Below are 16,531 nucleotides of genomic sequence, written 5' to 3'. Positions count from 1 at the left end.
TGAAAATAGGGTACTCTTGAGGGAGAATACAGCCTTCTCACTTTAATTTTAGACAAAAAAAGATATTTTCTGGTCTACACAGCTTTTTATGTATTTGTGAAGATCTGAGCTTTGTTGTAATTAAGTTGTGTAGTGTGGTGTGGGTTTGAGGTACAATGAGTCACTGGACAGTGGGGTTGAGGTAGGGGACTGTGCCTTTCCAGGGAACTCCTCCTTGTACTGTTTCTTATCTGTATGTTGTGATTTAGCTTTTCCTTCTCTTTGCCATTTGGTCTTTTGCTTGTGTGATTTGTAATAGGAATGTCACAGAACTGGGAAGGAATCTTGCAGGTCAAGTCCAGGCTCCCGTTGTCATCAAATATTGTTACAACGATCACAATTGATGCAAAACTGTGCAGTATGAATGCCTTGGTGGTGTCCAATCTTAACAAATGGTTGTTATTTGTGGAGTGAGAGTCCTGCCAATTCGGAATGAAGCTGGAATCCTAAACTGGAAATGGGGAAAAGGGAGAAGCCAGCTGAATGAAGCTAAAAAGACCTCATCACGTTGCAGCTGTTGCAATGTGAGAAAACCGCTTATCTAGGAGATTAAAAAGTTTCAAAAGGCTGGATGCTTGCAAAAAAAATCTACTGCTCTACCTGCATGGGGAGTCTGGGAGTTTCTAATAGCTAATGACATAATTTATTGATTTTCTGAGAATAAAGGAGCTGCTCTACAGCTAGCAATTTCTGTAAGTCAGCACACAAAATAGTGCTGAGATTGAATGACTTTGCAGGATCACCCGTCCACAAAGCCACTGGTGATTGCAAAGCTCTTCTGCTGCCATAGCAGAGTCAATTAGAAAGTACCATATTTTCCCAGTGTACGGCTGGATTAAGAGTTTGGTGGAACATTATGAGTTTAGCAATTCATCACACCAAAGCAAGCAGCAGGAACTTGCAAAAGGAGTAACATGGCCTCTTTTGAGTGGCACACAGCAAAACTGGTACAGAACGAGGCCCTGAGCTCCATAGCATATCTAGGGAGAGATATAAACAACATTCACACATACTTGGATCTCACTGGGTTCAAAATCCATCAGCCTCTATTTATATAAAGGCAAAACATCAACACTCCACTGAGCTCCTGGTAACGTGCTTGTTGTCTAAATTGGAGGAAAAAACAGTCCAGCACAGGGCCCTTGAAATGTTGCTAATCCTTGTTTCAAACTATGTATTAGTGTAGCAGACACAAACTGAGGCAACTCCAGACATTGATTTGGGCCTCAAAAATACATCCATAATTGCCAAATCAGGGGAGAGAGACCTGGTAAAGCTGCTAGGTAGGTGCCACAGCATCACACAGAAAAACAAGATACAGATCAGGTAAAAGGAGTAAATGGACACTTTGCAAAGGCATTCATTAAGTTCAGGAGACAGTAAAGAACTTGAATTTTACAATACATAACAAAAACCACTTTCAAATGAAGCTTGATTCAAGGTTTGCTGCTTCTGTATTTCAAAACAGGAAAAGTTGTGAAAACCAGTAAAAGAAGAAAAGTTACAGAAAACCTGGTGCTTCTAAAACCCATACTGGGGAAAACCTTCTATGGAGCTTTCTAGAAGAAGAATTAGCTAAAACTGGTACAATATTTGCTAAACCTCTATGCTATGAAATGGAGAGAAAAAGACTGGTAGAGAGGATTTGTTTCAATGGCCATGCCTACAATCAATCCAAGGCTTTAAAGAAAATATTGGGCTCTATCCCAAAGCAAAAATTGTTGAAACCGCTGGACAAAGCAGTTGGCTCCTGTCTTTCAGGAGAAAACTAGAATAGATTGGAACAGATGAAACCAAATATTATACTTGAAGAAGAGGCTGCTTAAAAGCTCATCCACTGTTTCACACTACTGTAAAAGAGAGGCAGACCACTAGATGTATAAAGGAGTCTAACGGGGGTAATATAGAGCATGTTACTGTGGCAGTAATAAAAGATGGGCTCACGCCCATCTCTGTGATGATTTCAAGAACACCAGTAGCATGGCATAAAAATCACTATCTGTTATCTGCAGTTAAGGACAGATTTGCCTTATCAGCTGGTGACAAGAATTTCCTTAAGGTATACTCAGTCTAATCCTACATAAAATGGAGATTTAAGGTGATAAGTGGTGTTAAGATACATTAGCTTATCAAGGTATTTTGCAGTAAAACAGGCTGGTGTTTAGAACAGATGTGCTGCTTTTGCCAGTAAAGACATCGTGCATTGCTTCCCTTTAGCGTGACAGAAGCAGTAACTTTGCATGCATTGAAAAATTGTATTGAAATGCCTCTTGCCTTTGCTTGTACGTCTCTTACCTCTGCCAAGCTTAATTATGCTCACACTGAGAGAGAAGCCCCCAAATGCACTCTAGGGATATAAAAGGTTTTGCCACAGGTCACTGTGCTGTCATTTAAATGTTCACACAAAGCAGGCAATGGGCATGACCATTACTTTTGCAAGCCCACTGCTATGCCATTCACATCCCAGAGTCTCAGTCAATAAGAAAACGCAGCCTATTGGTTATTTCACCATTAGTAGCAGGAGACAACAGTAAGCAAGCAGCAAAAAGGACAGTCTGTGTGTCTTGCTACAGGCTGAGTAAAACCTCAAGGAAATTGGGAATAATTAATTCTGGCTTAAACAATAGACCATAGTACAAAAAAAAGGACTGCTTCATAACTCCCCAGTGGCCACAGAGAACTGTCACACAGTATTTTTCATAAAATAATCAACTCCACAGGATGAGCTGTTACAGTTTTTGCTTGCCCTTCTCCTCAGAATCATACAGGGAGGGGTGAGCCTGTCTTAACACAGGAGACATAAAGAGCTCAGCATATTTAAACTGAATGCTGCCACAGACACGCTTCATGTCTAGAAATACACTGGGGGAAACAGAAATGCCAAGGAAAGGCCACAGAGCAGCATTGGCACAAGCACAGATATATATTGGTAGTTTACAAACTAGTATAAATTTTCTGATAAGGCCAGTGAAAATGGATTACTTTTACATTGGCACATAGTAAGTTTGTGATGGTGAACGTAGCACCTGTAATTCAATGACCTATCTGGGAAGTCGCCTCCAGTCTTATATTCCTCATTGACAGGGCAGCCTTCCCTTGAAAGCTCTTTCCAACACAGTTCCCTTCACCTTTTTGTGTGGCCATGTACTTGCTGCAGTCAGGATCTGCCTCACTTACTTCTTGCAACTGCTGATAACCCTATTCCTTTCCAGGGCCTCTGATCTTTCAGAGATTTAGTATTCCCTTTGTTAAGTTCCAGTTTATAAAAGGGATATTAAAGGGCTTACATCCTCAGGTTCAGGGCCCTCAATTAATTGTTTCTCAAAAGAGCTTTATCTCTGCCATCGCTTTTATTCATCAATTTAACTGTGTACAGTCAGGTACAATAATATAAAACAGATAAACTGAGGTGCCACCTGATATTTATTTCTGAAATATTAATAGACATATATGTCTACACAACTCTATATACAAAGGTTTGTGGCTTTATTTGTTTTAAGAGGGCAATACATATATAAGAAGGTTGCTTAATCTGTGGGTACAGCTTATGCAGATCAGTCCATAAGAACTCCCATAAGTACAAGAAAAACTGAGGACAAATAAAAAACCCTTTCACAGCAGTTTTATATAGACTATGTAGGTTCATTAACAGAAATATGATTAGATTTCACTAGATGCATGGTCTAAATAGCCTGAAAATCCAATGTGTATCAAACACATCCTGAATTACGATGAAATTTTGAAAATTGTCCCCCTTTATGGATGGCAGCTCTTGAACAGAATATGGATCACACAGATCACACTTTTTATCCAAATGGCTGTTTGGAATGATTTGAAACACACCACATTATTGTCTTACCATTCTGCCATAATAATAATAGCAGAACGCTTGATCCAGATATTTAGCAAGCAAAGTATGTTGTGGGTCCAAATGTGGCCAACAAATGAACAGCATGCCAAGCTATGCAACAACCTTTTCACTGGATTTATCAAGCCCTTGTGAAGCCTCAGCAGAGGCCATGCCTCCATCAGGTCCATTATTGCCCACACTGCTCAACATCTGCAGTATAATTTGTCATGTTACAGTCACATTACAACCATTATTTGGAGCCTTGCTGACACACTTTGAGGAACCAAAAGTCTGTTCAGCAGAGTCCAAAGACAGGATATTAAGTCAAACCCAAGAAGGTGACATTGTAACATGAATGAGGAGGAAATTGGTGGAATTTCCACCAGCACTGGAGTGGTGCTGGTGGAAAAAAAACCTGTAGAGAGTTTGGAGAGGTTCATATACAATAGAACAACTGAATTTGTACCATTTTTCTCAAATAGTCTGAGTTGCATCCTCACAATATATTGAATAATGACTGTAAAACACAGCGATGAAGAAGGATGCAATATTTTCAGTATGACAAGGTTGAGTGTAACTGCTTTATGGGAAATGAACAGCACCAGATTGAAGTACAAAATTCTGTAGATGAGTAGCAGATGGCAAATGTAGGCATGTGAATACATGCATCCCATACTAAGCCAGGCTGCTAATTTACTAGGGATTTGTGTTCTGCTTTTACAAGTCGTAGCATTGGTAACTGTTTCCTCTAGGTGTTCAGAGTTAAAGCTGAATCAGAATTCACACATTGTTCTCCCTTAACTGCAAATATTTGGATATTTTTAAAGCACTCTTAATGCTTACCATGCTTCGAAGCTCCCAGGAATCAGGCAGAGCAGCCCTGCAGGTGTAGGTGCAAGTTTGTACACATCTACAACCGTGGCTATTTAGAGGCCATGTAAGTAACGTGTCCTCTTCATATGGACTTAGTGTGTAAAATAAATACAATTTTAGCCAAATTGTCAACTTGTTAATATTATTGCTCCAATACATAAATATTTTTGGATTGTGATTAGAGGGATTCATGATTAGGAATGCACAGTCATTTTAAAGATCCCGTGGTGTTTTCTTTGGAGCCAAAAGAGACAACAGCCAATTAAACAGCCTTCCTTGAGTGTGATTTTTTATACGCATCAAAAAGCATAGAGCTTGGTGTATGTCGGCCGTTACATCCACATCTGCTTTTATCTTTGGAGTGTCTTCAGAGTCAACCAGGAGAAATTTACAACTGATGTTTATTCACGACATAAACCCAAATTAATGTGTTTGGAACAGTGTGTTCTTGCTCCCATTCACGTAATGAAATTTGCCTTTGGCTTGAATGGGAGCAGTGCTGGGCTCTCTGCAGCACTGATTACACATGTCAATATTAGGCTGTGTTTGAATGAGGCTGTATTATGCATAACAATAAAGTGTCATGGAGCTGTTGTGAGACACCAGGCAATATAATTACATGGATTGCAAGAGAAATACAAATCGAAATATAGCACTATATATTAATAGCCTGTCTCAGCCTTCCCTCATTATATCTGGACCTTTGTTTACTTAATTAGGAATTATTTTAAAGTTGAATCTGTATTTATTTTTCTGATGATGGCCTTGTTCTGAATGTACATACACTGCGAAGCCCTTGTTGACATGACTGAGCAGGATATTGTATTTTATTAAATTTACTTTGGAGACTTCTGACACCAATTGCTAGCATGTTTGCAGTCCCAATCGTACTGAAAATCTAATATCAACGTGAGCTTAGAATAATACCCGTATGTTGTTCCTGGATGAAGAAAACACTGCCACCCTGTACTGGTAGACTACAGGAGGCCAAGGTACACTTCACTATCACTTCAGGTAAAGGAGATTGATTTTTTTTTCAGAATTACATTCATTTAACAGGATATTAGAAAATATTTCCCACCCTGCATCCACAGTGGTATGAAAGGAATATTTGAAAAACGTTATCAATGTCTGCAAACCACAATCATAGCTAGTATAAATGCTATTACTATCTGAGGTAATATCAATCATATATATTTGTCCTTAAAATAGGGAAACAATCCTAGTCTCAGTTCATAAATATGGAAAGGTGGCAGAGAGGTGACCATCCCAATTCCACATAGAAAGAATGGGGGAGAGAAGGAAACAAGCCCCAGCTCTGAACTCAAACCATATTAGAAACTGTCTTCTCAGAACAAATAAAACCCTATTCTTGCCATGCAATTATTATGATATAAGCCAGATTTTAAAAGTCCTCAGTCAATAGCAGCATTCCTCAGTGGATTTCATACCTAATCATAAGAATGAAATACCTTGGATTTTTCATGATCAAACTTGAGATTCAAAATGAGTAGCTAAATTTTAACAGTTTTCTCCAAAGCAAGAACTTTCATGTTCTCACAAGATAAAAAAAAGTTACTCCAGGTTAACTATCTAAGCTGCAACAGCAGATAATAGTCTCAGGCTGGAGCAGGTCATCTGAATCAACTTGGGTGCTATATAAGGCTGCCAAATAGGTATTCAGCAGCAAAGAGTGTTAATAGCAGAAATAAGAGCGATACTACCTTGCAGGCATATGCAACAAGTGTCTTGTAATTCAGTAACAAAGACACAGAGTCTCTCGCAAAGCAATCGCATGGAAACTGAGGTATTAAGACTAGCTAATGATTGACTCGCTGTTTACAGAAGGCTTCATTAAGCCTTTCCTGCTGCCTGTACTTCGTCTTTTCTGTCATTATAAACAGTGATACATGTTATAATTACATATTCTTAGATGTGGTTTCAGAAATTTGCAAGAACCTGCAAATAAAACCAGCACTATAGCTAATTACCACAATGTTTTATTTTTAATAGTAATATATATAACACTTTTGAAAATAATTTTTTTCTTTTATAAAGATGTTAATTATTCCTTACAACATTTTCAAAAGAAAGCAGCACAGGAAGCATCTTCATGGCATTCTCTGTTTATTTTACTGTTACTAATTTCAGGTGGACGTGGTGAAATCTATTAATGGGCATCTCCACGTTCAAAATTAAATCTGTGACAGATCTAGTGACAGAATCAAGGTAGTTCATTGTAAAACCTCACTGATACTTGGTAAATCTTTAGTTAGAGCTACCCTACATTTACAGCAATTATATTGAGAACAGTCTTAACTCTGATCTGCTGACAGACTGTCCTGTGTTTTCCAAAGCCTGTTTTAAATCAGTGCTGGCTTTACAATAATATGATTATGTTTCCAAACAGGAAATGATAAGTTTTCCATACTGAGGTGGCATTTTCTTTCTTCGAGTTTCCATGTTTATTATTAGTATGAAAGTTGCAATCTTTAAACTGCGTTACATATTAAGTTTGTGACTCCTAAACTGAAAATCAAAACAGAGCTAGAGAGAGAGAATAAATGAGAATCGAAAGGAGCCAGAAGGAGGTTAGCAAAGATGTGCAGGCTTTCCACAATGTATCAAACAAAAAAAAGGAAGTAAAAGAGGAAGGAGGAATGACTGGAAATTAGAAACTCACAACTGGCTAAAATAATAAATTCCTTTGTTTTCACTGGGGTTTGTTCCAGTGAGAATAACGTAGGATTTGACTATGCAGTGCCAGAATAGCCGCAATAGAAAAAGCAGTGCCCTGCTACACCAGCGAGTTTTCTTCCCTTGGTACCTGTTGGAACTGCCGTGCATCAGCAGGACTGCACATCCCCTCCTCCTCACGCCTGCAGCCGGGGCTCACATCCACCCTGCTCGCACTACCTGGATCCTACCTCACATGCTGCCCATACCCCACTGTAGCACAGTGGCCGTACGTGAAATGCAGCGAGTCCTGCTGACCTGTTGCCCTCCGGCCATCAGCATGTGGCGAGGAACTGCCACAGAGAGTTATGCAGCCATTGGGGCAGGAGGGGAGGGGGTGTGCAGCATCCACATCAGTTTTATGGCCTCCTCCTGTCCATGGGCAGCCCTCAGGCACAGTTTAATGTAGCAGTATTTCATGTGTAGGAAATGGAAGTTCCTAAGAAGGCAACGTACGTACAGAGGAAGCCGTGACCTTATCTCTTCCTTATGCCTTCACACCTCTTCAGAGTGCACTCACTCTCCTCTCCCTTGTACACGCACAGACCTGGCCAGCCTGTAAACCAGGAACTAAAAGACAAGAATGTGGCTGACAAAGGAGCTGCCTCTTCCTCATGTGCCTCCACGGAGCCAGCAAAGATGGATGAGTTGCTTTTGCTGTGGGAGAGGCAGCTGTCAGGGCTTGCTTTATGGGAGGCTTCTGGAGACCTGCACCCTACCTAGCCCTGAGACAACTCAAATGCGCTGTCCTCCACCCTCTGTGTTTTCTAATATCTCCCTCATTACATGGAGTAGAACATCATATATGTAGTATCCAATAAAACAAGGTAACCAAGCACAATCTGAGAGTCATGACTGCAATACAAACAACTGACAGAAGCTCACAGAGGACAGGAAATTGAGAGCGACTGTAAATATCAACAAGACAGAAAATGAACTCCCGTGGAAATTGCACAATTAGAAGATTGGGCGGATATAGATAGACTCAACTTCCCAAAATCTTGGCTGCAGTTAGCGAGAAATAATCTAATACTTGGTGAGTGGGTGAGGGCCAGAGACCAAAACACCACCAGAGGCCAAAACATCTCCAGAGACCAAGTAGAATAAAAGTCAGCAAGTAGGATTATTTGCTTCATTTTGGCACTGGAAAACATTTGGACCTGCTTACTTTGGGGGGGTGCAGGGGCAGAAATATTTCTTCTTGGCTTGGTGTAGATTGACTGCACTGTTAGTCTGATTTTAAAACTCAAAATGGTGCTACTGAGAAAAATCAGATAAATCAATGTATTGTTGGATTTTTCACACTTACCACTTCTTCAAGTACTATGCCCTCAGCACAGAAATTCAAGTGGGACCAAGGAGCAGTGTGGAGAGGACTGGAGATGTCTGTTGCACTAGAGCAGTGAGAACTAGGCTACAGCTTCAGGAGTACTTAGTACCCTTTGAGTGGATGGCTGCAGATAAATGGCTATAGTAGCATCATTTGTATATTTTTTAATTTGAAATGCACTGAGCAAATGCCAAAGTTGCTGGCACTGTTCACTCAGGTAGTCCCAGTATGGAAGTTGTGTCATGCAACATGGGCTGGCGTTTCGGAGCTGGAACTTGAACCATTCAGTGTCTGGAGCATCCATAAAACTTGCCTTCTGGCTCATCATGCTCACAGCTATTCAAGTGTATGTGCTCTGTACACTCACAGTGATGTCCTGTCATGAGCTGAGCATCCATTTGTCACAGTGAACTGCAATTCATGGTATAGGGACACAGTGGACTTATCTGAGGGTTCTGAAAAAGAGAGGATTTATATTCCACACTGATTCAAAGGCAGGCATGGAGCAATCTCCATACACCAATTTTACGCAACCAGGCTACATACAAGTTATTTAGAGGTGCTCAAGGAAGCATAAGAAGTTATGGAAGGAAAGAATACATAGGAAAATATACTGGTAACATTGCAGTAGTGCTGAAATGGTTCCACAAGTCATTGAGATATTGTATAAAGCATGTTTCGGAGAAAAGAAAAAAAAGCAGCAAACAGATCAGAGAACCTTTTACTTTAATTGGTGTATGAGTTTTGGAGATAGATACAAAGTTTTCAAGATTTTTCCTGTGTTATCTTGAGGGCTCCAGTCTATCTTGATGAAAAGGTAGGGTGTGCAGGTGATTGCATGTGGGAGTCAATGCTTTAAAGGGAAATTCTAGGTACCAGGGGACTCCCAGGAAACCCGAGATCTGCCCGGAGGACCGCCAGTGAGCGAGGGCCGCTGCTGGCCCCGCGGGCGGTGCCCCGACTCAGACCCCGGTGCAGGGCCACTGCCTCTGTCGCTGCAGCCCGGGCGAGGGGGGTCTGGCGGGCCGAGAGGAGCTCCAGGTGGCCCTGGCCGAAGAAGAAAGGTGTCAGCAAGGCTTTGAAAAGCCTGACGGACGCTCGGTGAAGGGCTGGGTGCCTAGGCCCGCCAGTCCCCGCCTCCCCCGCGGGGAGCAGCGGACCGCGGCGCCGGCCCCTTCCCGCACGTTCCGGCAGGGGCGGCCCATGCGGTGGCAGCCGCCGCTCCGGGCCGCCACCACCCCTGCAGCGATGCCGGCCGCTCCGGGGCGGGATCGGCGCTTCGCCACACCCCACACACCCCCCGGGCGGACACCGGGGGCCGCCCCGGGGCTCCTGGGCCCCCGCCCGGGCTCCCCCCGGCCCCGGACGCTGCCCCCACCCCCTCGGCCTCCCGCCTTCCCCTCCCCTTCCCCTCCCGGTCCCTCCTCCCCGGCGGCGCCGGTCGTGCCCGCCTCGCTCCCCGCCCCGGTTGAGGGGCGGCTGCTGCTGCCGCTGCCGGCGGCGGCTCCGGGAAAATGTCCGAGCGCGGCAGCTTCTACCGGCAGGAGCTGAACAAGACGGTGTGGGAGGTGCCCCAGCGTTACCAGAACCTCACCCCCGTCGGCTCCGGCGCCTACGGCTCCGTCTGGTAGGTGCGGGGCGGCGGAAGGGGGGCCGGGAGCCGGCAGGTGCTGCAGCCAGCAGCGGGGGGGGCATCCCCGGCGCCGCCCTGCGGGGGCAGCCAGACAATGCCGGGAAGCGGGAGGCCCGCGCGGCCGTGCCGAACGCCGGGGGTCGTGTGCGCCCAGCGGGGCGGGGGGATGCCCGCGGGCGGCGGCGGGGCCGGCCCCGAGCGTGGCGGGGCGGGGGCGTGTCCGCCGGGCAGCGCGGTGCGGCGCTGGAGCTCACCGCTCCCGGCCGGCCGCCCCGCGGGCCCGGGGCGTGCCTCGCCGTAACCCGGGCAACCGGGCCCGCCGCCGGAGCGCCGCCCCTGCCGGCCTGCCCGCCGCTGCGCCCCTGCGGCCGCCCCCCGCCAGGCAGGGGAGCCGTGAGGTGCCGCCGGCTGCCCGCCGGGCCCGCTGGTGGCTCCTCAGCGCCGGCTAAACCGGCCGCCCGTTGCAGGGCCGCTCGTCGATCGGCGCCGCTGGCACCGGAGTGAAAATTGCCCCAAAACCGAGAATCTTGCACAGTCATGGCGTGTCCGAGCGGGGAGGATGGGGGTCGGCGGCAGGGCGCGGGCACGGCTGTAGGAGGTCTCCCTGCTGCCGGCCCGGGAGGGCTCACCGGCGGGCCGCGGCCCTGCCGGCTGCGGCCCCGGCCCGGGACGGGGGCACACCTGGATGGGGGTACAGCTTCCAGGCGGAGCGGTTGGTGGGACTGCCCGCGGGGGCCCGGACACACAGAGCGAGGGTGAATTCTGGCCTCGGAAACAAGGGAGGAAGCCCCCGGAGCGGAGCGGAGCGGGGCCGTGTCGGGAGGGCGGGGGTCAGGCAGGGCGGGCGGCCGGAGGAGAGAGGGGGGGTTTCACCCGGCGATCTCAGGAGGAATCGTAAATCAGGGCAGACGGCCGCCCGAGGGCTTCGGCGTCTTAGTGTTGCATAAAGGTTTATCACATCTTATCATAAAACGCTTCACTTTTTTTGATGATTACTGTATCGGGTTTGCACTTTCGGGAACTCCTGGTGCAGGCTGGGCTATTATTTGCGTATTTGATGCACACTTAACTGTGCTTATAAAAGCTTTGAATCAATTTTTGGAAATAATAGTGATGTTTAAGGTGTTTCTGAAAAAGAATCGTGTTTCTTTTGTAAGCTGGGTAAGTGGAATTATGTAAAAGCAATCTATAACGGGCCTTTAAATAAATGTACTGTACAAAAAAGATTTCTTTAGAACTTAACTTTTTTGCCATGGACTCAACTTGTGCAACAGTCGCTTACTTTTTTCTCTTCACAGTCAGATACCAGAGAACATTTATGGAGTTTCTCATTTGTTGCTTCCTTCTCTAGCTCTGTGAAATGCCCCGATTGTACGTAAAGGAAGAATACGCATTTAAAAAACCTCCAACAATCAGCAGCAACACTCGGGACTAGTATGAAGTATCTCTGAATTCTTCTCTTCTTTGTTATTTCAGGCTTATGCTTGCACCAGGGAAATCTAGGCAAATACCGTGTGACTGTTGATACCTGCCATTGTAGTTAAGGGTATAGTCCTGTGACTGCTGTGAGTAGTTTCACAAGGACCTAGTTCATTTAGACTATAAAATCTTAGTTTACTTTCTCCTCTTTTATTTTACAAACTAGGAGCTGGATGTACTGTAGGAGAGTAACTATTGTTGTGTTCCAATTGAACCTGCATTTCTGGTTATTTTCCCTATTTAGGCCGAGAAGGGGAAGAGCTACTCTGCTGAATTTTGTAATGAGATGTCAAGGCTTTTGAGAAATGGCGAAGGAAATGAAAACATGTGGTGGTCACTTGCAGCACAGCTGGTGCTTTGTTTTTTTTAAACTGTTAGTGTCGTTAATTCATTGTACTTCTTTTCTGTCTGCAAAACCAAGGAAATCCTAGTGTTTTATCAATGGAGAAGCCTAGGAGCTGGGATATAAAATGGAGACTGAAAGATGCTATGGGAAAGGTTTACTCTAAAATATACATTTAACAACAGAACACTGCAATAAAATATTGCTCTATATTAATAGCCTTGTTAACATCGATGAACTATAAACCCAAATAGAAGACTGAATGTGAGGAAAAGGTTTGCATCTCTCTCAGAAAAGCCATCTATTTTTAGTGTCTATTGAAATTGATTTTTTTTTCCCTCTATGTGCATGTGCTTTACCCAGGAGACCCACGAGACACAATTGTTCCCTTGAGTAATATGCTATATTGCTTTTGTGAATAATTGTACTCCTATTCAGTAAAATATCTAAAAACATAGAATCACAGAATCAATCAGGTTGGAAGAGACCTCAGGGATCATCGAGTCCAACCGTTGCCCTGACACCACCCTGTCAACTAGACCATGGCACTAAGTGCCATGTCCAGTCTTTTCTTAAACACATCCAGAGATGGTGACTCTACCACCTCCCTGAGCAGCCCATTCCAATGTCTAATAACCCTTTCTGAAAAGACATTCTTCCTGATGTCCAACCTGAACCTCCCCTGGCAAAGCTTGAGGCTGTGTCCTCTTGTCCTATCGCTAGTTGCCCGGGAGAAGAGGCCAACTCCCACTTCACTACAACCTCCCTTCAGGTAGTTGTAGACTGCAATAAGGTCACCTCGGAGCCTCCTCTTCTCCAGGCTAAACAAGCCCAGCTCCCTCAGCCGTTCCTCGTAGGTCAGACCCTCCAGACCCTTCACCAGCTTGGTCGCCCTCCTCTGGACTCGCTCCAACACCTCAACATCTTTCTTGAAGTGCGGGGCCCAGAACTGGACACAGTACTCAAGGTGCGGCCTCACCAGTGCCGAGTACAGGGGGACGATCACTTCCCTAGACCGGGTGGCTACACTATTCCTAATAGAGGCCAGGATGCCATTGGCCTTCCTGGCCACCTGGGCACACTGCTGGCTCATGTTTAGCCAGCTGTCGATCAGCACCCCCAGGTCTCTTTCCACCGGGCCGCTTTCTAACCACTCTTCCCCCAGCCTGTAGAGCTGCATGGGGTTGTTGTGGCCGAAGTGTAAGACCCGGCACTTGTTCTTGTTGAACCTCATGCCGTTGGTCTTGGCCCATCTATCTAACCTGTACAGATCCCTCTGTAGGGCCTTCCTACCCTCCAGCAGATCGACACTCCCACCCAGCTTGGTGTCATCTGCAAATTTGCTGAGGGTGCACTCAATCCCTACGTCTAGATCATCTATAAAGATATTGAACAGCATATAAAGATATTGAACATATTTAAGTCTTACAGAAACCACTGGAATTAAACAAATTCTTAAGTGCTTTGATGAATAGAAGCCAAGGTCCTGAACTCCAAAAATTGGCTTTAAAACAGGAACAAAGTTGTTGTAACAAATATTTTTCTACCTCAGTGAAACACTTCTCTAGTCCTACCCTTTCCTTTTTTACAGTAAATTCTCAGTCACATCCGATAGACTTGTGCAACTGGAGTGATAACTGGTAATAAGAAATGTATTGTAAATATTTGCCTTTAAGCTAACTTCTGCTTGCCCTTTTTTCGCTTGCAGCTCGAAATCGATAGAAGAGTTTGGGTCAGGAGGCTGTGTTCTGGCCCAATTTATTGACATTTCATTAAGTCTAAAAGAATCCGTGTTTGGGTTAGTTTTCATATGCAGCTGCATCAAATGTGCTATGGAGATAGATACTACTGTTTTAAAACAGATTCACTTTTAGAGAGGTATCTGTATCAAGCACAGTGCTTTCCAGTATGTTTTCCTTGTTTTTTATTTAGATGTGGAATATGTATAAAAAGCAAACCTTCCTTAGCATAAAGAGCTCTACTGCTTTTCTCACTCTTTTAATGACGCATCATAAAGAACCAGTCCTTCTTGGAAATGCTCAGAAGCACTCAGCCACACTGCCAAGCAGAGTTGCACTTCAGCATCTACGTGAACCACAGAGAGGACTGTGAGGTCTTTCCCTCGAGTACTTCACCCTTGCAATACATTTTGTGTTACTCTTGTATTTAAACTCTGCAGAGTTAATGCCCTTTTACCTGGGCTTTTTCCTATGGCCATTCAAGCTAGTGGATGTTCTGTCATTTGCTGCTGTCAGATCTGACTTTTTTTTTGAATTTAGGAAAAAAAGTCAGAGCCCTGTGGAAGTGTGGTATGTGTGTGTATGGTAGTTTGATTATATTTTAAATGATCAATGGTGTCTTTAACAGTACGTTTTGGTTAATTTTTCTTTTTTCAGGGGTTGTTTGTGTATTAGCGATATTATATTTACATGCACAATTGCTTCTTTTGGAGTTGTTTTCTTTTTGTGTTATAGCTCTGCTTATCAAGTCGTGGTTTTTTATATTAGACAATTATTTTAACTCTTCCTCAAGCCAAAACTCCATTAAATTTAAAGTTTTCTTGAAAAATGCATTTTCAGTGTCTGCCCTCAAAGTTGGATTTATCTCTCACAGAAGTCAAAGAGCTGGTTGACTCTTACAGACCAGGTACTATCCCCGCTAATTGTGAGTGTTAAAAACATTTCTGATTTTAAGTGCAGCATTTAAGCTGACAGCCATTTAGATGGGAAGCAAGCAAGCCTACTTCCACAAGGTAATCTTCAGCTACAGCCATTTCAGTTCTAGAGAAAAAGAGACAATTCATGTCTGAGGTCAAACTGCATTTTAAACTCTTGTCCCTTGTGACTCTGCCTTTTAATACGAATTCTGGCTGTGTTTGAGTCTTTCAGCTGTCCCACTGATATTGTTTATAAACTGGACCCCTGGCCTGCGGCATCTCTGCCTCCCTGCTGTAATGCCCTGGTAGGTCCACTGTGGTTTGGTAACTGTCCGCCTTTTCCTCTGGGAGCTGGCATTACCACCTACTTGAGAAAGCTTCTTCATCTCTTCTTTTTTTTTTTAAAGACTTTTTATTATGCCACATTACGTTGTTATGTAATGTGGATAGATTTTTTTGGTTTACTTTTTTTTTTTTTTTTTTTTTAAAGCCTGTATGCCTCTTTTCATGCCAGCTTTTGTAAACTGTCTTCCAACCTACTTAGTCCTATTTTTGCCTGGGAGGTATAGACGGCCTTCTGCAGCGTGCTGTCTCTGATCTCTTCACAGCTTGTTTCCCATTAGCATGTTGCAAGCTCTGTGTTCTGCCTTCTTTGGAAAGAACAGACCTTGCAAGATGAACCAAAGTGAGTCCAGAGCTTCTTCCCAACCAGAAACTCCTGCACTATTCCCTCAGAGGCCATTGGCATCGATAGTACTTACATCATGCAGTCAGTCTCTTTTAATTTTAAGAGTATGCAACACCTAACACCAGTTCAGGTGACATAACACATTTTTAAAAAGAGGCCTGCTAAATCAGAGTGTAATGGCACAGGCCTCAGTTCAAGAAAAGCGGGAAAGCAAAGCCTGCCTTAAGTCATTTACACAATGCAGCACTTCAGCAGGTTCTTCCATCCTGCTAACTTCAAGTGCATGCTTAAGATCCATTAAGTCTTGGACCTGGCTAATTTTGGGTAAAAATAGGGGAAAGTGGGGTGGTGTTTAGGCTTCTATTTTGCTTTGAGGAAGTACAAGTGGAAAAATAGAAGCAGAAGGTTTTAATCCTGAAGTTTAACCACTTCTTTCCCCAATCCACCCCATCCTGTGCTTCTGGTTAGCTTGTCACAAGTGTTTTGAGAGTGGTAGCTTGGAAGACTGGGACATAACATTGCTGATACTGTCCTTTTCACATTGTGGCCCTCTAAGGAGATGCTGAGGCAACTCAGTAGCCTGTGAGGTTGTTTTAAAAGATGGTATAAATTGTCTTTGACTGACAAAGAGAAAAATTCCTTCATCCAAGATTGTACTTGATGACTTGTGGATGGTTTTTTTAAAGGGACATTTTACTTAGCTGTAGTGATACTAAGGATATGATTGCAGCTATGAGATCAGGTTACTGGCATTATGATATGTATCATTGTAACATTACATGATAGCTTAAATAGTAAATGCCGAGATAAACTTTTAGAGTAGTAGTAACACACACCTGCTGTATGTAAATACAGCTGGAAGCTGAAGACCATATAGATCTCTACAGGCTAAAGGCAGAATCCC

At 44.2% G+C, this 16,531-nt stretch overlaps 1 protein-coding gene across 2 annotated transcripts in view; it reads left to right on the top strand.

Moving 5' to 3' along the window:
* The first annotated feature begins 10,303 nt into the window (after positions 1-10,303).
* The window catches only part of MAPK11 (mitogen-activated protein kinase 11), a 33,150-nt gene continuing 26,922 nt past the window's right edge, over positions 10,304-16,531 (top strand). For both annotated transcript variants that reach the window (XM_068400396.1, XM_068400395.1), the window contains exon 1: positions 10,304-10,455. In XM_068400396.1, the coding sequence (XP_068256497.1) occupies positions 10,343-10,455 (113 nt within the window). In that variant the 5' untranslated portion in view covers positions 10,304-10,342. The remainder of the gene's footprint in view (positions 10,456-16,531) is intronic.

This window comes from Nyctibius grandis, chromosome 5, assembly GCF_013368605.1.
Source record: "Nyctibius grandis isolate bNycGra1 chromosome 5, bNycGra1.pri, whole genome shotgun sequence".
Lineage (NCBI taxonomy): Eukaryota > Metazoa > Chordata > Aves > Nyctibiiformes > Nyctibiidae > Nyctibius > Nyctibius grandis.
The sequence above is the reverse complement of the archived record's forward strand: the minus strand, read 5'-3'. Positions and strand labels throughout refer to the sequence as shown.